The following is a 22,635-nucleotide window of genomic DNA, read 5'->3' as shown; positions in this document are numbered from 1 at the left end:
ATGGTAAATGAGTTTCGGGATATAATCCCTAAAGAACTATCGGGATTACCACCCGACAGGGAGGTGGAGTTTACTATTGGCTTAGTTTCAGGAACAACTCCTATATCGCAGGCATCATATAGAATGGCGTCGACTGAGTTGAAAGAATTAAAGGTTCAGCTACAAGAGTTAATTGACAAGGGATACATTCGACCTAGTGTATCGCCTTAGGGAGCTTCGGTATTGTTTATAAGGAAGAAAGATGATACACTTAGATTGTGTATCGACTATAGGCAGCTGAATAAGGTAACGATTAAGAACAAATATCCATTACCACGCATTGATGATTTGTTTAATCAGCTAAGATGAGCCACGGTGTTTTCAAAGATAAACCTGAAATTGGTTTATCATCAACTGAGAGTGAGGGAAGCTGACATTCCTAAAACCGCATTTAGAACAAGATATGGACATTATGAGTTTTTAGTATTGCCATTTGGATTAACAAATGCCCCTGCAGTATTCATGGATCTTATGAACAGGATATTTCATCCCTACTTGGACTAGTTCGTGATAGTATTAATTGATGATATACTGGTGTATTCTGGTAGTAAGGAGGATCATACAACGCATCTAAGGATAGTATTGAAGATGTTGCGAGATAGGCAGTTGTATGCTAAATTTAGTCAATGTGATTTTTAGTTAGATCGGGTGGTATTTCTTGGGTATGTTGTTTCAGCAGAGGGCATTAGTGTAGATGCCCAGAAGACGGAAGCAATAGTTAATTGGGAATGACCCAAGACTGTTTCAGAGATACGCAGTTTCCTGGGTTTGGCAAGTTATTATCAGAGATTTGTAGAGGGTTTCTCTAAGATAGCCCTTCCATTGACGAACCTGACCAAGAAAGGCGTGAGGTTTGAATGGTCGTTGGAGTGTGAACATAGTTTCCAGGGGCTGAAACGGAGATTAGTATCAGCACCAGTGCTTACCTTGCCTATTCCAGGTAAGGAATTTGAGATTTATTGTGACGCATCCCGACAAGGATTGGGATGTGTGTTGATGCAGGATGGGAAGGTGATTGCATATGCCTCTCATCCTGTCTCTTATACACATCTAGATGTGTATAAGAGACAGGGGTTTCTCTAAGATAGCCCTTCCATTGACGAACCTGACCAAGAAAGGCGTGAGGTTTGAATGGTCGTTGGAGTGTGAACATAGTTTCCAGGGGCTGAAACGGAGATTAGTATCAGCACCAGTGCTTACCTTGCCTATTCCAGGTAAGGAATTTGAGATTTATTGTGACGCATCCCGACAAGGATTGGGATGTGTGTTGATGCAGGATGGGAAGGTGATTGCATATGCCTCTCGTCAACTTAAGAAACACAAGGACATTTATCCCACACATAATCTAGAGTCTGTCTCTTATACACATCTAGATGTGTATAAGAGACAGTTGATAGCTACTTTTCAAATAAGGCCAACCTTAGTAGAAAACCTTAAGCGGGATCAGTTGGAAGACCCTAATTTTCAGAAGATTGCTGATGATGTAAGTAAGGGCATCAGGGTTGACTTTCAATTGGGAACAGATAGTGTACTAGAAAAGGAGGGGAGAATGTGTGTGCCTAACAAGCTACAACTTAAACAAGCCATTCTAGAGGAAGCACATAATTCCACTTATGCCATGCATCTAGGCAACACCAAGATGTATAGAACTTTGAAGAAATCTTATTGGTGGCCTGGGATGAAGAGAGACATAGCAAAATATGTGGACCGATGTATAGTCTGTCAACAAGTAAAACCTGAGAGATAAAGACCAGCAGGATTACTTAATCCACTTCCAGTGCCTAAGTGGAAATGAGAGCATGTGACAATGGACTTTCTATTTGGATTGCCTAAGACACCCTCAGGATTTGATGGCATTTGGTTAATGGTCGATAGAATAACCAAGACGGCCAAGTTCATACCAGTAAAAGTTACTTTTACACTAGACCGTCTAGTTAAGATTTATGTGGATAAGATAATCAGTCAATATGGAGCCCCAGTGTCGATAGTGTCGGATTGGGACTTGAGGTTTACTTCAAAATTTTGGCCTAGTTTACAAAAGGCTATGGGCACTAAATTACATTTCAGTACGTCTTTTCATCCGCAAACAGATGGACAATCGGAAAGAACTATACAGACACTGGAAGATATGTTAAGAGCTTGTGTTACAATTCAAAGGAAGTTGGGATACGCACCTACCGTTGATTGAACTTGCCTACAACAATAGCGTCCATTCTAGTATCGAAATGGCTCCCTATGAAGCATTGTACGGCCGACCTTGCAGGACCCCAGTATACTGGAATGAAGCCGGATAACGAAAATTATTGGGTCCAGAATTAGTTCAACAAACAACAAAGAATATGAAACTTATCAGGGATAATCTTAAGGCAGCTCGCGATAGACAGAAGAGCTACGTTGATAAGCGAAGAAGAGAACTAGAATTTGAAGTCAAAGAACGGGTGTTTCTCCGGCTATCCCCATGGAAAGGAATTCTCCGGTTTGAGAGAAAAGGGAAGTTAAGTCCAGATACATCGGACCATATGAAATTGTGGAACGGTTGTCCCAGCAGCTTATAGGGCAGATTGCCGCATGGAGCTAGCTCGTATTTCACGAGATATTTTCATGTGTCATACTAAGAAAATACATGTTGTGATTTCCATGCACATATAGCACACAAACCAGTACAACTCAAAGAAGATTTACCTTACGAGAGGAGGCCATCGAGTCTTTGACAGGAAAGGGACAGGTACTCGAATAAGAACGATTCTTTATGAACGCGTGCTATGGATAACCATGGAATCGGGGAAGCTAGCTGGGAACCCTGAAGAGCAAATGAGGAAGAGATATCCATCAACTTTCAAATGACCATATCAGGTAATTTTGTGGACGAAATTTTCTTTGGAGGGGGGGGGAATGATTGTAAACCCCAAACTCACCTAGATAAGTATGTTTAGCCAAAGGAATATCATATTATATATTTATTAAGTAGCAATTCATGTTTGTCTGTTGGAGTTATGATGGAAGGGAAGGAAAAACATACTAAATGAGGGGTAACGTGGCAGTTAATCCTTGAACTCTGGAGGCGGTGGGAAGTTTTTGGAAGAAGAACTTCAAAAGCATGGTTTCGATAATTTACATGAGCAAATTTTAGTAAAATCAGTGTCAATCGAAAACTGAGAGAAGCTAGTTTATGAGGTTGTCTTACCGGAAGAAGTTTGCACAAGGAGAAGAACAAGAAGTGAAGAAAGAACAGAGGAGGCAGAATCTTGGGTTAATTGGGGCCCGAGGTGAAGATTGGAAGTTCTAGGCCAAACTTGAAGAAATTCTTGGCTGAAATTTTAAAGAAAGAAAGTTAACTCAATTCTAAACAAGTTTGTAGAAGGAAGTTTCTTGAAAAGAGCTCTGAATTTCGAGTTATGAATTTTTAAAATTGTAACAGGGAAACGGTGCATAAGCAGACAGCTGCTTAGGTTGAACAAACAACCAGTTCACCGTGGGAGTTATAGCGAGATGTGAGGATAAGGATCTCGCCTATTGAGGAAATCTTGTTGGTATCGCTCTAGAGAATCTCGCCAATCTTGCTCTAGAATGAAATCTCGCTAGAAATTGGGGTGAGTATCGCTAGGATGAAATTTTTCAGGAAAAGCTTGATCTCGCTCTAAAGGATCTCGCTAGCATCGCTCTAGAGGATCTCGCTAGCATCGCTTAGGGGGATCTCGCTGACCTCGCTCAGGGGGATCTCGCCAGTAAAGTTATTTATGTTGATGAAAGTTGTTTCAATAAATGAATTAATTGAGGTATTTTACTAATAATTCTAAGTAGTTTAATCGGGAATTATATCTTTTCAGGCCAAAAAGAGCTAGGGGAAGCGTACAAACTATTAAGATCCTGACGAGCGGTGAGTGACTATGTAAACTTAAGGTTTCCAATACTCACGCATATATGATCAAGTAAAGCACAGTGACATTAATGATGAAATTATACTTCCTCAAGCAACAAATGGCAGGAGAATAATTTAATGCATGTTTCCGGCTTGTATGTGTATAGCACAGGCCAAGGTACGTCGTGTAACCATTACAAAAGCTATGTTCTGATTGTGATATATGCTTCCTAGAGGAAGTCTATGGGAGAATGAGTTCTTTTGTAAATGAGTGGCAATGGAACAGTTCTTGTGTAAATACTAGGTAATGGAACTTAATTTGATGTTACAAAATACACATTTGATACCGAAGGACATTTGAGAAGGTATCTAACTGATTTGGTATCGAAGGACATTTGAGAAGGTACCTGGCCAATTTGATACTGAAGGACATTTGAGAAGGTATCTGGCCAATTTGATACCGATCGACATTTGAGAAGGTATCTTAGTAGCTCGATACTGAAGGACAAATTTGAGAAGGTATCTGAGCAGAAGTACCTAAGATATTATGGTACTTAGTATGGCCATGTGCAAGTAGGCAATTCTGAATGAGAGGCCGAAATATGGGTCTCTTGGTCGGTAATAAACGTTGGGAGCTAGAGCATTTAGGCTCGTTTTCAACTAGGAAATAATAATGTTTGATGATATCTAAGAATGGTGTAAAGCTACATTTAGTGACAATTGCTTGAAATACTCATTAATATATTTACATGTTTATAGTATTGTAATGCATAATGTTATACGATGTTATAGTCACTCACTGAGCTTTAAGCTCACAAAACCTCTGTGTTTTCCCTTCTCAGGTAGCGGTCAGTTTCCTCAAGGTTGATTCCGGCTGCTACTTGCCACTAAAAGACTCGGCTTATTAAGAAGACTTAGGTTGATGATCTGTTTATGTACACATGTTTCGAGAGGGACTAAGGCTTCTTTAGGAACATTTGAGCCATCTGTGAATATTTTTTCTGTAAAAGTAATGTCTTGGTTGTATGCATGTATTTATGTAATCTTTGTAGAACCTTAAGGGAGGTTTGTTGTATGCGTATATTACTAATTTTTTCAGCAAGTTGGTATTTAGATTAGAAAGCTTGGGTGGTGGGTGCTGGCAGTAGGGCTAGTAACTACCACGGTCATATCCTCTTCCAGATCAAAAGGGTAATCTGGAAGGGGGTGTGACACTACATCTACGTCATAGGAGGCAATTCTTCCACATTGTGGGCAACCTCATCAAACTCATCTTTTTCTTCTCGAATAGGTCCCCTATATCTAGAAACAGATGGAGGAACAATAGGTATATCATACATATAATGTATCTCCTCCATATAGCTCTCGTTGTTACTACATATAGCAAGAACTTTGTTTGGATCATTTGCAATATCATGGAGGCTACTGTTGTTCGATCTCTGTGAATTATAAAACGATTAAACAATATTTAAAATATATTTAAATTAAAAATAATTAGACAATATTTATTTATGTACTAGATGACCCTCAGTTGCTCTCGGACGAGTAACGTAACGCCTTGTAATATTATTGTACCAATTTATGTAATTTTGAGTGGCATCCCTATCAAATTTCCCAAAAGAAATCCCTATTGCTATAAACCTTGCACGATAGTATCATCGCACTACCAAATGTGCAACTTTTTCAAACCAATCTCCAGTTCTTAAGTCGCTGTCATGTAGTAGGGGTTCAGTATTACAAGGCGATGGGACATTCTGTTGGAAACCAAATTGTCTCATTACCCTGTCATGAAGATGCCACTTACAAGTGTGAAAACATATGAGAAGACTTATTATCCGCAATATATTTTGACCGTTTGTAAAGAAATTGGGAAAGCTATCCATAACAGCTTTGTAAGGCTTCCAAATAATCTAAAACATAAAATATTATATTAAAAAATATTAAAGACAAATACATTAAAAAAATTGTATAAAAATTTCAATTTGGTTCTGTATTAATATACTTGATCAGGTTGAAGCAAATCAAATAATGTATCTGTACTAACTAACTATATGTATAGCTATCCTAGTCACACAAAATTTGTCTCTCCACCTATATTTTTAAATTAATAGTTTAGATTTAAAATTAACTAGATCAGTCATATAAAAATATTTGTTAAATTAAATTGAATTAAAATAACATATCGAGAACCATAGGCTCGTTCAGCTAATTGAGCGTCATTTACATTTCGAAGTTGTGAAGCCGTTGTTGGAAATTATTCTCAAGCCCATAATTGCAAAAGTATCAGAGGCTAGCGATCTCACAAACTGCAAGTTTTGTTGCCTTGCATAGCTATCTATACAACCATGCCAAAGATGCTCCACCCCAAGAATATTGTCCCGCATCATAGAGATTAGCTAATAATGGCAGGAACATCAAGTGAACAAAATGACTTGATTTGTCGAAAAACAGACTTCCACCCATCATCTGTAGTATATATGCCCACATATATCTCATGCCCTCTTCCGCATCATCAGCAAACTCACAGAATTGTGTTTCTAACCATTGTCCAAATCTTAACCTCAATCCTTTAATTTTAGTGGCAGGTAGGGTCACACCGAGGAACAGTTGACAATCATGTAACCAATCATTATGCATCACTCTAAAGCATTATAAATATATTTGAAACATTTTGTTAATTACAAATATATAAATATATATATATATAATAATATTACCGGTGTATTTATCTCGCCGCTCTAAAGCATCCTTATTTCTTCTTTTTTTTTTGAAATAATGTACACACTTGAAGAATGTTATTTGAGCAAGAGCATTCATCGGCAACATTCAAACTCCTTTCAGAATCCCATTTATGCACTCTAATAGATTTTTCGTCACCCACTCATATTTGAACCCTTCATCGAGTGCTTGAATCCATGGTTCTATACTAATGTTGTAAAAAAAAAACTCGCTCCAATTTATTCCTTTGATGTGCTCAATGGATTTATTAAACTTTTAAATTTAGAATTGACATCCGACACGATAAACATAATGCTTTATTGTGTTTAATTTGTGTTTAAAATATATAAACAAAATTACTAATTATCAAACTTAAATTCAAACAAAAACAAACAAAAATATGAGAAAATATTAAAGAAAATTAACTTAGTTTGAACATCAAACTTATTAAAAACTAAAAAAATCGAATATTATTAAAAAAAAAAAAAAAAAAACAAACAGACAAACAAACAAGAATACTAAACTTCTTATAATAATAAAAAAAAAAACTTAAGCATCAAATTAATAATTTTGTATTAAACTATAAACTAAATTTTCTTATTAAAAAATTACTAAAACCATACTAAACCTTTTAAATGATAAACATCAAAATTAAATACTAAAAACAATCAAATATCATAAGAAATATATTAAAAAAAAAAAAAACAATAATTTTGTATTAAACTATAAACTAAACTTTTGTATTAAACTAAATATTTTACTAATATCAAACTTAAATACAAACAACAACAAACAAAAATATTAAAAAAGTAACTTAGCTTGAATATTAAACTTATTAAAAACTAAAAGAATCTAATATTATTTTTTAAAAAAATACTAAACTTCTTAGGATAAAAAACTTTAAACAACAAATTAATAATTTTGTATTAAACTATAAACTAAATTTTTTTATTAAAAAATCACTCAAAAAAGAAAAAACTAAACTTTTTAAATGATAAAAAGCAAGCTAAACTTTCATTAAATTAGTAATTTTTTTTATTAAAAACAAACAAAATACTAAATTTTATAACTGAAAAAAATAATTAAAAAATAAAATATCATATAAAAAAAAACAAATAAACAAGATTACTTCTTTAATCTAATGTCTAGAATATAAGACATTAGATTTTAGGCATTAGATATTGTAATATTAATAAAAACATTAAATTATAAAAATAAATAAAAACTACGAACATCATTATATCAATATTAGTGAATTCTATCTATTAAAAAACTATTATTGAATTGAGACTAACATGGTAGACTAATATTAACATGATAGACTAACATAAACATGTAGATCTAAAATATTATTGAATTCAAACTAATATCAATATATAACTAATATTAAAAAAAATATATTAATATCAATATATAAGGAATTAAAATGATACATCTAGCATAAAATAAATATAAACAAGTATTTAAAAACAAAAAGTTAGTAATAAATAAAAGTTAAACTCACAAATTCAATAGTGGTTCTATTTTTTTCTTCAAAGTGACAACGTTTCCTTCTTTTCTTTTCTTTTTTATTTGTTATCCGGCAACAAAAACTACAAAAAAAAATTAATAATAGAATCTATAACTTAATTTTCAATTAAAAATAGAAATTTAGTTGAGTGAACATATACCTCTTTTCTGAATATTTGTTTCTCGAACAACAATAAAAACTATAAAAGAAATAATAATAATATGAAATGGAAATAAAATTTTTAATTATTTTTAAAAAACATAAATCTAGTAGAGTGAACAAAAAAACCTGTATAATTGAATTGTGGGGATAAGAGATTCACACAAAAGAGAAGAAGATAATAAGGCAGAGAGCAAGAAGAAGAAGGCAAAGAGAACAAGAAGAATAAAGCAGAGAGGAAGAGGAGGCGATCAATTGTTTAAAAAACTATAAGTCGAGGGTTTAAAACTCAACCCACATATTTAAAGTCTCTGATAGTGATGAGACCATTCAGCATGGGAAGTGACCGGCATGGGGAAGTGACGAGACGGCAGTAGGATGTCAAGGTTTGAAGATTCGACCTATGTAGTCGAGTTTTGAACCCTCGACTTACTTTTTATTTTTTGGTAGGTCGAAATCTCAACCCTCGACTTACTTTAGGTCAAGATTTCAACCCTCGAATTAATTTTTTATTTTTTTTCCACACCTCAAAATTCTAAAACTACCCCAAATTTCTAAATAGCGTTAAAACTACCCTATTTAACTAATTACTTTTTGAAACTACAACAGAGGGTTTCATTTGAGTTGATTTAAAAAAATGGAAAAATAATTAATTAAACTTTTCTCTCCTTAGTTAAGAACGCTCCTCCCCCCCCAACCCACTCCAGACCTGTCTCTCCCTCCCTCACCACCGTCGTTATCCAGTCACGCCACCACCGTCACTACTACCGAAACTGTCGCTGCCACTTCTCCGAGTCAGATTGCACCGTCGTCTATCTCAGACCTACGAGATCCGACGCTCAGCCGTCGTTCATCATCATCTGTTGCTAACAGTCGTGTCACCACTGTTCACTTACTGTCGATTTGAAAAAATTGTATATTTGCAATTATTTAAAAATGTTGTTATACACTTCATTAATAATCTTAAAAACCTTTGAGATTAATAAGAGTCCATCATTTTGCAGTAGAATAAGATTATATTATAAAAAAAATATATATGTTTATATACTCTTTTTATTTGGGAAAAAACTTGAACGCAGTCTAGGTTCCACTCATCTCTATGCATTCAAGACAACATTATAATAAAAAAACTATCATGTGTGGTGGTCGGGCAGAATTTGTTGCCTACTTTCAAACCAAATAAGTTTACCATTTCTACCAAATTTTGTAGTAATGGTAGCATGAGTTGAACATAAGGAACGGAAGAGTTTCCAAACTAAGTGGTTAGCAATTCTATGTAACCAAAGGGGGTTTGAAATTGGTTGGTTCCATGAAAAATTTAATTGCGGAAAAATTAAAGAGAGGTTGAATTCAATAATTAAATGGTCTAATTTAGGCTTTCGAGTTATTCTCCAATTGCAACTTGATCATAGATTCATCTAATTAATTCCTATATTATCTAAACTTAGTCAACTCATTTAGAAAAGCTAAGTGAGAATCCAACTAATAAAATTAGTCAACTTAACTAGATGAAAAGCATTCTAATTAATTTGAACTAATCGCATTACGAATTTGGATCTCGTTAAGGTGAATATCAACTAGGAATTGTCTAAATTAATATTCATCATGATTCTCCCTAGGTTGATTAGAGCATTATTCACTATTAGATGCAATAGTTTACGAGTTAGTCTAACCCTACTTTTAATCAAATCACAATCATATGCCACGTATTGCAATTCGAAACCTAGCTAATGATCATACAACATCAAAGAAATAATATAATCATAATCATTCAATCACATCAAAGAAACCAAAGAACAATTCACAAAGTTATAAAAAGATCTAAAACTCACAAGTTACAATATAGGAAAAAAATTACTCTACACCTAAGTTAGAATGAGTACATTAGCCCATAATTGTCATGAAGATCAACTAAGTAGAGTTTTGATACATCAAGATAAAAAAGACACAAAGAAAAATAGAGAGAAAACGCATTGCAATTGGCTGGAATCCGAGATAATAATCCTAGGTAGTTGAAGAACCCTTTTATATAAATCGAGTTGGTGTCGTAGTGCCAGAGTACAGCATTGTAGCATTGACGGACGGATGCGCGCAATAAACTTTGAAGCACCACAGCTCTATGTTCTTTTCACGAAATATGGGCTTTCTGTCTTATAGTATCATGATGCCATGCTTGCAGGGGCAAAATGGTCTTTCTTCACTTCTTCTTTCCCGATTGTTGCAATTTAGCTCCATTTCGTCACTAACGTCGACTCTACCTCTTAAATGCTCGAAACCTATAAAATCACCAAATAAACACGTAAAATTTAGGAACAATTCCGAATTGAACGTAGTAAGATAACACATTTTTGCTGCTATCATGTGGCAATATTTTTTTTAATTGAATTCTTTTATCACCTGAATAGTCAAATATTTTGTGGCAACAAGGAACAAGAAAAAAAACATAAATATATAAATAAAATATACATTTTTTGACATCTGAGATCAACTACCTAACACGAAAACTACCATTGATATTCAACGAGTAATCTATATATTTAAGCATAAGAAAGAGATTGGTGAAATTTACTCACAAGTCTAATACCAAATATAATAAATAAACAAAAGTAAGCCAACGTTCACAACATCCTTAAATGGCAAGAATGAGCTCGTAGTTGCACTTTTATCATACTCTAGTGAAAGAGAAGGTCTAGAATGATGGAGAAGAGTTTGTCGGTTTAGCCAAAATGACTGCCTGATACAAATCAAATTGTGTGCTTTAATTTAAAACTTATCGTATTTGAATATAGCAGGCAAGTCATTTTTGGCTATCAAACAACACTCTTAATCATCATACTAAACTTCTCTTCCTTCCATTTTCGTGTAGCAAATTCAACCATTCGCCAAATCATAAAAGATAGGAAAGAAAGAAGATAGAATCAAACATGAAAGGGAAGAATCTAATCAACAACAATAAGGCAGCAAAGATGATCCAACCCTTCATGTTATAATTTTTTTTCTTCTACTCTTCCAAATCAAATAGAGTTGCAAGGTTTATAGAGTTCGATAACTCATTATGTATCTATATATAGTTGCTTGAGTAAAGTCTATGCTTTGCTTTTGCTTTGTTTCTGACATTTAAAAGAATATATTCTAATTTATGGGTTGCATGGTTGACTTAAACTAGCTAGCAAGAACCTTCATTCTTTCAAATTATTCCTTTTTCTAAAGTCAACTGTAGTTGAAAAATGTTAACTTCAATCAACCCTATTTTCAAACACCAATATGCTAACAAGTTGAGGAACATCTAGAACTTTATGCTGGAGTTGTAGAAATTGGATCATTAACTTATAATAATTGTAGAAATTGGATCCTAAAATGATAAAAATTGAACCCTTAAATTTATACAATTGTTAAATTTTCTAATATCACGTAAGTTTGAAGATCCAATTTTAATATTTAAATAAGTTTGAGGGCTCAATTTTTACAATTAAAAGTTTGAGGGTTTAACTGCAACTAGCTACCACCATACTTTACTAGTACTTTTTGCAATTTTTCCAATAATTATCAAGCATATATAAATATATAAGTTAAAAATCATTTTTGGTCCTAAGCTTTTGTAGAAGTAATGATTATTTAGTCCTCGAACTTTGATATGTAACAATTTACGTCACCTTACTTTCAAATATGTAATAATTTATGTGCTTAAACAACTTTAGCATATAATATTCTAGTCCTTATACATTCAATTTTGTAAGAATTAGGTCCCTATACATTCAAATTTAAAACAATTTAGTCCTTATTATGAAAATTTTCATCAAACTTAATTGTCAAATTTCATTATTTAATGACTTAGCGTTTATAATTAATTTGCAAATTGAGCATTTAGCAGATAGGATATTTATTCATCAGTTAATTTATACAGGAAAAATTTTGAAAAGATTTTATATGGACAAAGCACATCTATTGAACATTTCAATGGAAGTTCGTTCACTAGATGTGAAGAAAGATATATTTCGACCACGAGATAATAATGAAGAACTTATTGGTCCTGAAGTACCATATCTTAGTGCATTTGGTGCACTTATGTATCTTGTTGATAATACAATACCAGATATTATATTTTTAGTATATTTATTAGTAAGATATAGTTCTTCTCCAACAAAAAGACATTGGAACGGAATTAAGCATATACTCTGTTATTTCCAAGGAATGATCGACATGGGTTTGTTTTACTCAAATAAATAAATTTTTGTTCTAGTTGATTATGCATATTCTAGATATTTATCTGATCCACACAAAGTTAGATCTCAGACAGACTATCTGTTCACATATCAAGGAACTACTATATCATAACAATCAGTGAAACAGACCATAATGGCTCCTTTCTTAAATCATGCTGAAATTCTTGCAATTCATGAGGCAAGTTGAGAATGTGTATGGCTAAGATCAATAATTCAGCGCATTCGTGAAACATGTGGTTTGTCTTCTAGTAAAAATCTTCCAACGACATTATTTGAGGACAACACAGTATGTATAACCCAAATCAAAGAAGAATATATTAAAGGAGATAAAACAAAGCATATTTCACTAAAGCTTTTCTATACTCATGATCTTGAAGAAAATGGTGACATAACTGTACAACAAATTTGTTCGAAAGATAACCTGACTGACTTATTTACAAAGTCATTACCTATCGTAACCTTTGAAAAATTGGTGCACATTAGAATGTGACGATTCAGAGATCTCAAGTGATGTTTCTATGAGGGGGAGCAAATATATCGTATTTTTTAGGAGTATAAATTATATGAAATATGTAATCTTTTTCCTTCACTAGAGTTTTTCTCATTGGGTTTTCCTAATAAGGTTTTGATCACTAGGATTTTTCCTAATAAGGTTTTGACGAGTCATATTCCATATATATAATGAGCATCTAAGTGGGAGTATTATATAAATATTACATTAAAATAGATGCCCATCCTTCATATCTCCACTTGTCTTTGTACATATTGGTCATTTGGTTTACAACTATACATTATTAGTGTCCAAATAAACCCACCTCCTACTTGCCAAATTAACTAAAGGGATTTGGTGGGTTCATATGGGTGTGTGAATAAAATATTGGTGAGAAATCCCATTTTTTTGGGGAGAAATTAAAGAAAAATTCATTATTTCATTATTTTCTTATTTACTTTATTTTATTTAAGTTATTTATTTATATTATTTTTTCGGTATTTGTGATGCTCGATTTTACACCAAAATTAACTTTATTAATTTATTTCTTTTCTTGTATGTAAGCTTTTTCAAAGATTTAAAATTTAATTCTAATTTTTTTCTCGAAAATGCAATCATTTAAAAATATATTTCAATTGCAAAAGATTCTACCATTTTAGTTACTCATTTTATTCCACGACTTTTTGTTATTGTCTTCTTCATTTTATTGCTTTCCACGGTAAGTACTCCACCGATTTTCTATGATATATATCGTTATTGGCAAATATATTTAGTATATTTTGTTCCCCATATTTTTCTGAATTTAATTTTCAGCTATTTCCATGAGTTTTTAGTCTTCGATTTATTTTTTAATTACCTCTGCAGGCGCTTCATAATATAAATATTAATTATACTCTCCATGGTCGTGTCCATGTCCATGTCGGTATGAAAATGATGGACCAACCTCTTAATCATAATATCCTAAATCAAATGTTGGCATCATCATCATCGAGCTAACATAATCAGTTTGTGTAACGGCCCGACCCCCTAGGACTCAAGCTAGGCTATCACTAAACACATGCATGCATGGAACTTAAAACGACACCCTTTTATAGTGAAATAAATGCTAAATAAATAAGATAAATTCAAAATACCTCCATTAAATTCAAATATTAAAAAAATGATAGGGTACCCATAAATCATAAATGATAATAAATAGGTCTGAAAACAAATCTTAACAGTAAGTTTCAAACATTAAAACTGAAAGTTGAAAAACATGAAAAGAAATCTAAATATCATGAGCATAAACATAAAATTGGTCCCCAGTGGCTCGTTCATAGATTCCTCTTTTCATTCGTCAATGCGTCCCTGCCCTTACCTAAAATATAAAAATGAGAAAGAATGAGTATAAAATACTCAGTAAGTAACCCCACTACAAAGGTCAGGTTAGGCATCTATGTCCTCTAGATGCTTACCTCTGGTGGGACGTAAGCACTCTCCTAGTCCTCATGGGACACATACATAAATGAATAACTGAACTTCATTCTACTGTAGTTAAGTATACCCACTGCCTCTAGTAAGTCCCATAGGACCCACAACCTCTGGTGAACCTCGAAGAAAACACCACCTCTAGTGAATCTCAAAGGAAACACAACCTCTGGTGGTTCTAGAAGGAAACCACCACCTCTAATGAATCCCGAAGGATGCACAACCTCTGGTGAATCTCGAAGGAAAGCACTACCTCTAGTGAGTTCCGAAGGAAACACAACCTCTGTTGGATCCCGAAGGAAACCACCACCTTTAGTGAATCCTAAAGGACACACAACCTCTAGTGGGTATCTAACTAACAGTGAGGATACTATCACGATTTCAACATCACAAGTATCATAATATGGTTCTATATCATACATATACATCTCATTATCATAGTTCCATAACATACATATACATCTCATCATCATAGTCCCATAACATACATATACATCTCATCATCATAGTTCCATAACACACATATATATCTCATCATCCTCAGATTCAGCAGAATCTCCAAGAATAAAATGTACTTAAATCATGCTAGCATTCAATCCTCTTTCATGCGTATCTAGTTCATGCAACTCACTCAAGGAAATCATACATAACAATCAATCTAATAAATAACCTCAATACAACATGCTTAATATTACCTGGCCCAAGGCAATTCCAGTAATATAGTTACTTACCTCAAATTTAAGTCCAAGGAAATTAACAATTCAAAGTCTTCTCTTTATCTTGAGTAGAATTCTTGAACCAATCTCTAAACGTTAACCCATTTCAATTTCCACATTAGGGGCCTAATTTCAAACAAAGCTATACAAATATTGCCAAAATAAATCCAAACAAATTCAAATATTCTTTACCCAAAGTATAGCTCGTTTCAAAATTGCTCCCAACCTCCCAACAAATGCCCCAAACTGTGCAAATTTAATGATAATGGTTAGAACCTCCAAATTCCAACATACTATATTTAAATCAATGGTTCCAAGACTTAATACACTTACCAAAGCGTGACAAAACCCTTTTGATATTGTTGGACGACGATTCCAAACCTCCTTGAAATATCAAATTAATCTTCAACAATCAAGATTTAATCCATAATTAGGCCAACTATTCATTTGATAACCAAAATCTTTGAAGAACGAAAACCAAAACCTACCAAAAGTCATCATTCTGGACCTTATGTTGTTGGATAGTGGTTCTTGACACCTTAAAACCTCGATCTAAATTGAGACATAGCCAGTATCAATATAATTGAACCAAACTTAAATGGGTAACCAAGATTTTCCAAGAAAACCTCACAAAACACCTACCCAAGATCCAAATTTCGGTAAGGTGTGCGAGACCTAACGGTTGGTCGGAAGACGCCTGCGAGGGACTATAGAGCTGGTGGTGAGGCGAGACATGGGCTAGGCGGACAGCTATAGATTGCTGGAATGACGCGCAAAGAAGTCGAGGTGAGGGATGGCGTGTGAAGGTTGGCTTCAATCGACGACGACGGAACAGCAGACATGTGGTGCGGCTGGGAGAGAAGTACGATGTGAGGGCAAGCGAGCAATTGGCGGCTGGAGGCACTCACACCGACACGAAGAACTGACAGCTAGTGTTCGGCTTCAGATCCAATGGGTCCAGGCGGCGATGGACAGCGACGCTACGAGGTCGACGATCAGTGGCAGGACAGGGGCTCACATGAAGAGGAAGAAAGAAAACGGAGGGGGAGGGGAGGGGGACTGCTTGCACGTGAAAGAGAGGGGGAGGACTTTTGGGTTTTAAATTAAAAAAAAATAATAACTCACAAGGAAATAAAATAAATATTTTATCTTTATTCTTAAAAAAGAAAACCTAACTTACTATACATATATATATAACCATTTTCAATTCTTTTCATTTCCTCTTTAAACCCAAATTTAAAATTAAACCAATTCTCCCAGATAAAATCTCAATTATCAAAAATTGAATTTTCAAAATTCCAAAAATATCCTCAAATATTAGAAGATACTAAAATTACATTAAGAACAAAATTTCGGGGTGTTACAATTTGGCTCTACATCTACATCATAGGAGGAAATTCTTCCACATTGTGGGCAACCTCATCAAACTCATCTTCTTCTCGAATAGGTCCCCTATATCTAGGAACTGGTGGATGAACAATAGGTATATCATACATATAATGTATCTCATCCATATAGCTCTCGTTATTACTGCATATAACAAGAACTTGGTTTGGATCATTTGCAACATCATGGAGGCTACTGTTGTTCAATCTCTGTGAATTATAAACTGATTAAACAATATTTAAAATATATTTAAATTAAAAATAATTAGACAATATTTATTTATGTAATAGATGACCCTCAATTGCTCTCGGACGAGTAACGTAACGCCTTGTAATATTATTGTACCAATTTATGTAATTTTGAGTGGCATCCCTATCAAATTGCCCAAAAGAAACCCCTATTACTATAAACCTTGCACGATAGTGTCATCGCACTACCAAATGTGCAACTTTTTCAAACCAATCTCCAGTTCTTAAGTCGTTGTCATGTAGTAGGGGTTCAGTATGGGACATTCTGTTGGAAACCAAATTGTCTCATTACCCTATCATGAAGATGCCACTTACAATTGTGAAAACATATGAGAGGTCTTATCGTCCGCCATATATTTTTACCGTTTGTACAGAAATTGGGAAAGCTATCTATAACAGCTTTATAAGGCTCCCAAATAATCTGAAACATAAAATATTATATTAAAAAATATTAAAGACAAATACATTAAAAATTGTATAAAAATTTCAATTTGGTTCTGTATTAATGTACCTAATCAGGTTGAAGTAGATTAAACATGTATCTATATTGACTAACTACATGTGTAGCTACCCTAGTCACACAAAATTTGGCTCTCCACCTATATTTTTAAATTAATAATTTTGATTTAAAATTAACTAGATCAGTCATATAAAAATATTTGTTAAATTAAATTAAAATAAAATAACATACTGAGAACCGTAGGCTCGCCCGGCTAATTGAGCGTTATTTACATTTCAAAGCTGTGAAGCCATTGTTGGAAATTGTTCTCAAGCCCATAATTGCAAAAGTATCATAAGCCTGGTGATAACTTCAAGTTTTGTTCCTTTGCATAGTTGTCTATACAACCATGTCAAACATGCACCACCCCAAGAATATCGTCCCGCATCATAGAGGTTAGTTAACAATGGCATGAATATCAATTGAACGAAATGACTTGGTTTGTCAAAAAACAGACTTCCACCCATCATCTGTAGTATATATGCCCACATATATCTCATGCCCTCTTCCGCATCATCAGCAAACTCACAGAATTGTGTTTCTAACAATGTCAAACTTAACCTCAATCCTTTAATTTTATTGGCAGGTAGGGTCACACCGAGGAATAGTTGACAATCACGTAACCAATCATTATGCATCACTCTAGAAACAGGTTCACTGTCAACAGGTAACCCGAACAACACTTTTATGTCCTGTAGAGTGATAGTGCACTCTCCAACGGGCACATGAAATGTATGCGTCTCAGGTCTCCATCTCCCGATCAATGTTGTGATGAGATGCCAATCTAGCTTAATGAATCCCAATTTGGCAACTCCATAAAATTCAGATGTACGAAGTAACGGTAGTATTCAAAGATGGAGTGGGATAGTATGATGAAAAACTGCCTCTTGACGTCTACAGGATATCTTGCTAGTGGCATGATCTTCCCATAAAATTAATGATCGATGAATCGATTGATCATATAGAACATCGGGATCAATCGATCCTAGATTTAAAGTTATGATCTAAAAGAAAAAATTATTTATTTCTCGAGTAAAACATAAAAATAATGTACAGCTTAATATTATTTGCACAATTAAAATACTATTTACAAGATAAACATATTATTTGCACAATAGAAATAGTATTTACCAGATAAAAATATTATTTACACAATAAAAATAGTATTTACAAGATAAAAAATATTAAAAATAAAAATCTCTAATTGTTTGGAGCCTATCTTCGAAGGATACTTCCTTCGATTATGACCTAACTGGTTACAAAACTCACATCGTAGTCGAGCGTTTGGTTCTATCTAATCCATCTCATTATGGTATCATAAACTCTTTGGTCTACTAGGTTTCCTCAACAACGATGGGTAAGACAAATATATTAGGGTGCGTGATCCAATAATCTTCATACGGTACAAGTTAAATTGAGGAGAGTAACATGCAGCATATGTTGACAGTTTATAATAGTCCTCAATAAAATCTTCGTAGTGCATGTTAAAATATGAGCAAACAACCATAAAATGCGAGCATGGAATGTCAAACGCTTGTTACTTGTTACATGAACATTATCGCTCAGACCCGTTTAGTCTCAACATTTGGACATTTCCTCTTAGCATTGAGGTTATAATGTCCGATCTTTCCATGAAACACACCTTCATATTGATCGTACTAGATCTTGCAGCCCATTTATTAATTTTTTTCGTGTGAATATTTACTCACTTAGTATTATAAATATATTTGAAACATTTTTTTAATTACAAAAAAAAAATATATTACCGGGTATTTATCTCGTCGCTCCAAATCATCCCTTATTTCTTCTCTTTTTTTTTGAAATAATTTACGCACTTGAAGAATATTATTTGAGCAAGAGCATTTATCGGTAACATTCGAGCTTCTTTCAGGACTCCATTCATGCATTCTGATAGATTTGTCGTCATCCACTCATATCTGAACCCTTCATCGAGTGCTTGAATCCATGGTTCTATACTAATGTTGTAAAAAAAAAAAAAACTCAGACAACTCCAATTTATTCCTTTGATGTCCTCAATGGATTTATTAAACTTTCGAATTTAGAATTGACATCCGGCACGATAAACATAATGCTTTAATCTCTTTAATTTTTGTTTAAAATATATAAACAAAATTACTAATTATCAAACTTAAATTCAACAAAAACAAACAAAAATATGAGAAAATATTAAAGAAAATTAACTTAGTTTGAACATCAAACTTATTAAAAACTAACAAAGTCGAATATTATTTTTTAAAAAAAAAACAAACAAACAAGCAAGAATACTAAACTTCTTATAATTAAAAAAAAATTAACATCAAATTAATAATTTTGTATTAAACTATAAACTAAACTTTCTTATTAAAAAATCACTAAAAAAAATACTAAACTTTTTAAACGATAAACATCAAAGTTAAATACTAAAAAATCAAATATCATAAGAAATATATAAATAAAAACACAATAATTTTGTATTAAACTATAAACTAAACTTTTGTATTAAACTAAATATTTTACTAATTATCAAACTTAAATACAAACAAAAACAAACAAAAATATTTAAAAAGTAACTTAGTTTGAATATTAAACTTATTAAAAACTAAAAGAATCTAATATTATTTTAAAAAACAAACAAGAATACTAAACTTCTTATAATAAAAACTTTAAACAAAAAATTAATAATTTTGTATTAAACTATAAACTAAAATTTCTTATTAAAAAATCACACAAAAAAAAATAAATTTTTTAAATGATAAAAATCAAAGTTAAACTTTCATAAAATTAGTAACTTTTTTTTTATTAAAAACAAACAAAATACAAAATTTATAACTAAAAAAATAGAATATCATATTAAAAAAACAAATAAACAAGATTACTTCTTTGGCATAAAATCTAATGTCTAGAATCTAAGATATTAGATTTTAGGCATTAGATATTGTACTAATAAAATCTAATGCCTACAACCTAATGTCTTAAAAAATAATAATAAACCCTAGAAACCCTAATAATAAGATTATTTAAAATACAAAAGAAAACATTAATATAGTAAATCTAACATAATATTAATAAAAACATTAAACTATAAAAAAAAAAATTTAAAAACTACGAACATCATTATATCAATATTAGTGAATTTAGACTATTAAAAAACTATTATTGAATTGAGACTCACGTGATAGACTAATATATATTAACATGATAGTCTAATATAAACATGTAGATCTAAAATATTATTGAATTCAAACTAATATCAATATATAACTAATATTAAAAAAAATTTATTAATATCAATATATAAGGAATTAAAATGATAAATCTAGCATAAAATAAATATAAACAAGTATTAAAAACAAAAAGCTAGTAATAAATAAAAGTTAAACTCAAAAATTCAATAGTGGTTCTACTTTTTTTCTTCAAAGTCACAACGTTTTCTTCTTTTCTTTTTCTTTTTTTCTTTTTTTTTTTTAATTTGTTATCCGACAACAAAAACTACAAAAAAAAAATAATTTAATATTAGAATCTATAACTTAATTTTCAATTAAAAATAGAAATTTAGATGAGTAAACATATACCTCTTTTCTAAATAACATATTTCTCGAACAACAATAAAAACTATAAAAAAGTAATAATATGATAATAGAAACAAAGTCTATAATTATTTTTAAAAAAACATAAATCTAGTAAAGTGAACGAACATACCTGTATAATTGAAGTGTGGGGATAAGAGATTCACACGATAGAGAAGAAGATAAAAAGGCAGAGAGCAAGAAGAAGAAAGTAAAGAACAAGAAGAATAAGGCAGAGAGGAAGAGGAGGCGATAGGTTGTTTAAAAAGCCATAGGTCGAGGGTTCAATCCATTGATTTAAAGTCTATAGTAGTGATGAGACCATTCAGCATGGAAAGTGACCAACATAGGGAAGTGAGGTTGACCGGCATGAGGAAGTGACGAGACGGCAGTAGGATGTCGAGGGTTGAAGATTCGACCTATGTAGGTCGAGTTTTAAACCCTCGACTTACTTTTTATTTTTTTATAGGTCGAAATCTCAACCCTCGATTTACTTTAGATCGATATTTCAACCCTCGACTTAATTTTTTATTTTTTTCCCACACCTCAAAATTCTAAAACTACCCCAAATTTCTAAATAGTTTTAAAACTACCCTATTTCACTAATTATTTTTTGAAACTACAACATTTAAATAAAAGGTCCTTTAGGGTTTCATTTGAGTTTATTAAAAAAAAATGGAAAAAATAATTAATTAAACTTTTTTCCCCTTAGTTAAGCATGCCCCCCACCCACTCCAGACCTGTCTCTCTCTCCCTCACCACCGCCGTTATCCAATCACGCCACCACCGTCACTACTACCTGAACTGTCGCCGCCACTTCTCTGAGTCAGATCGCACCGTCGTCTATCTCAGACCTACAAGATCCGATGCTCAGCCGTCGTTCGTCATCATCTGCTGCTAACAGTCGTGCCACCACTGTACAGTGGATTTGAAAAAAATTGTATATTTGCAATTATTTAAAAATGTTGTCATCCACTTAATTAATAATCTTTAAAATATTACTGATTGCAATTACCTCTGAGATTAATAAAAGTCCATCATTTCGTAGTAGAATAAGATTATATTATAAAAAAAATATGAATATATACTCTTTTTATTTAGGAAAAAACTTGAACGCAGTCTAGGTTCCACCCATTTCTATGCATTCAAGACAACATTCTAATAAAAAACTATCATGTGTGATGGTCAGGCAGAATTTGTTGCCTACTTTCAAACCAAATAAGTTTACCGTTTCTACCAAATTTTATAGTAGTGGTAGCACGGGTTGAACATAAGGAACTGAAGAGTTTCCAAACTAAGTGGTTAGCAATTCTAGGTAACTAAAGGGGGGTTTGAAATTGGTTGGTTGCAAGAAAAATTAAAGAGAGATTGAATTCAATAATTAAATGGTCTAATTTAGGCTTTCAAGTTATTCTCCAATTGCAACTTGATCATAAATTCATCTAATTAATTCCTATATTGTCTAAACTTAGTCAACTCATTTAGAAAAGCTGGGTGAAAATCCAATTAATAAAATTAGTCAACTTAACTAGATGAAAAGCATTCTAATTAATTTGAACTAATCGCATTACGAATTTGGATCTCGTTAAGGTGAATATCAATTAGGAATTGTCTAAATTAATATTCATCATGATTCTCCCTAGATTGATTAGAGCATTATTCACTATTAGATGTAATAGTTTACAAGTTAGTCTAACCCTACTTTTAATCAAATCACAATCATATGTCACGTATTGCAATTCAAAACCTAGCTAA

The 22,635-nt window shown here is 32.6% G+C and overlaps 1 protein-coding gene and 1 long non-coding RNA gene across 3 annotated transcripts; one reads left to right on the top strand and one right to left on the bottom strand.

The window, feature by feature from the left end:
* LOC120081065 lies at positions 1-1,786 on the top strand. The gene is made up of 3 exons (XM_039035745.1): positions 1-198; positions 826-979; positions 1,413-1,786. The coding sequence occupies exons 1-3, from the start codon at positions 1-3 to the stop codon at positions 1,784-1,786; spliced, it is 726 nt and encodes a 241-aa protein (XP_038891673.1).
* Positions 1,787-14,173: 12,387 nt separating this feature from the next.
* Positions 14,174-16,233, bottom strand: LOC120081886. Of its 2 annotated transcripts, XR_005482980.1 has the most exons (5): positions 15,824-16,233; positions 15,670-15,733; positions 15,515-15,584; positions 15,374-15,427; positions 14,174-14,355 (listed from the first exon to the last, which is right to left on the bottom strand). It is a non-coding gene; the product is annotated as an uncharacterized LOC120081886 (long non-coding RNA). The 2 variants fall into 2 exon arrangements; XR_005482979.1 differs by lacking the exon at positions 14,174-14,355 and having other exon boundaries at positions 14,689-15,427.
* Positions 16,234-22,635: the final 6,402 nt, after the last annotated feature.

Source organism: Benincasa hispida, chromosome 7 (genome assembly GCF_009727055.1).
Source record: "Benincasa hispida cultivar B227 chromosome 7, ASM972705v1, whole genome shotgun sequence".
Lineage (NCBI taxonomy): Eukaryota > Viridiplantae > Streptophyta > Magnoliopsida > Cucurbitales > Cucurbitaceae > Benincasa > Benincasa hispida.
The sequence above is the reverse complement of the archived record's forward strand: the minus strand, read 5'-3'. Positions and strand labels throughout refer to the sequence as shown.

Coding starts and splice junctions, on each gene's coding strand:
- LOC120081065 (XM_039035745.1), top strand. CDS start 1: ATGGTAAATGAGTTTCGGGATATAATCCCTAAAGAACTATCGGGATTA. Junction 199..825: donor AGGGATACATTCGACCTAGT/GTATCGCCTTAG, acceptor AGTTATTATCAG/AGATTTGTAGAGGGTTTCTC. Junction 980..1,412: donor GCTTACCTTGCCTATTCCAG/GTAAGGAATTTG, acceptor ATACACATCTAG/ATGTGTATAAGAGACAGTTG.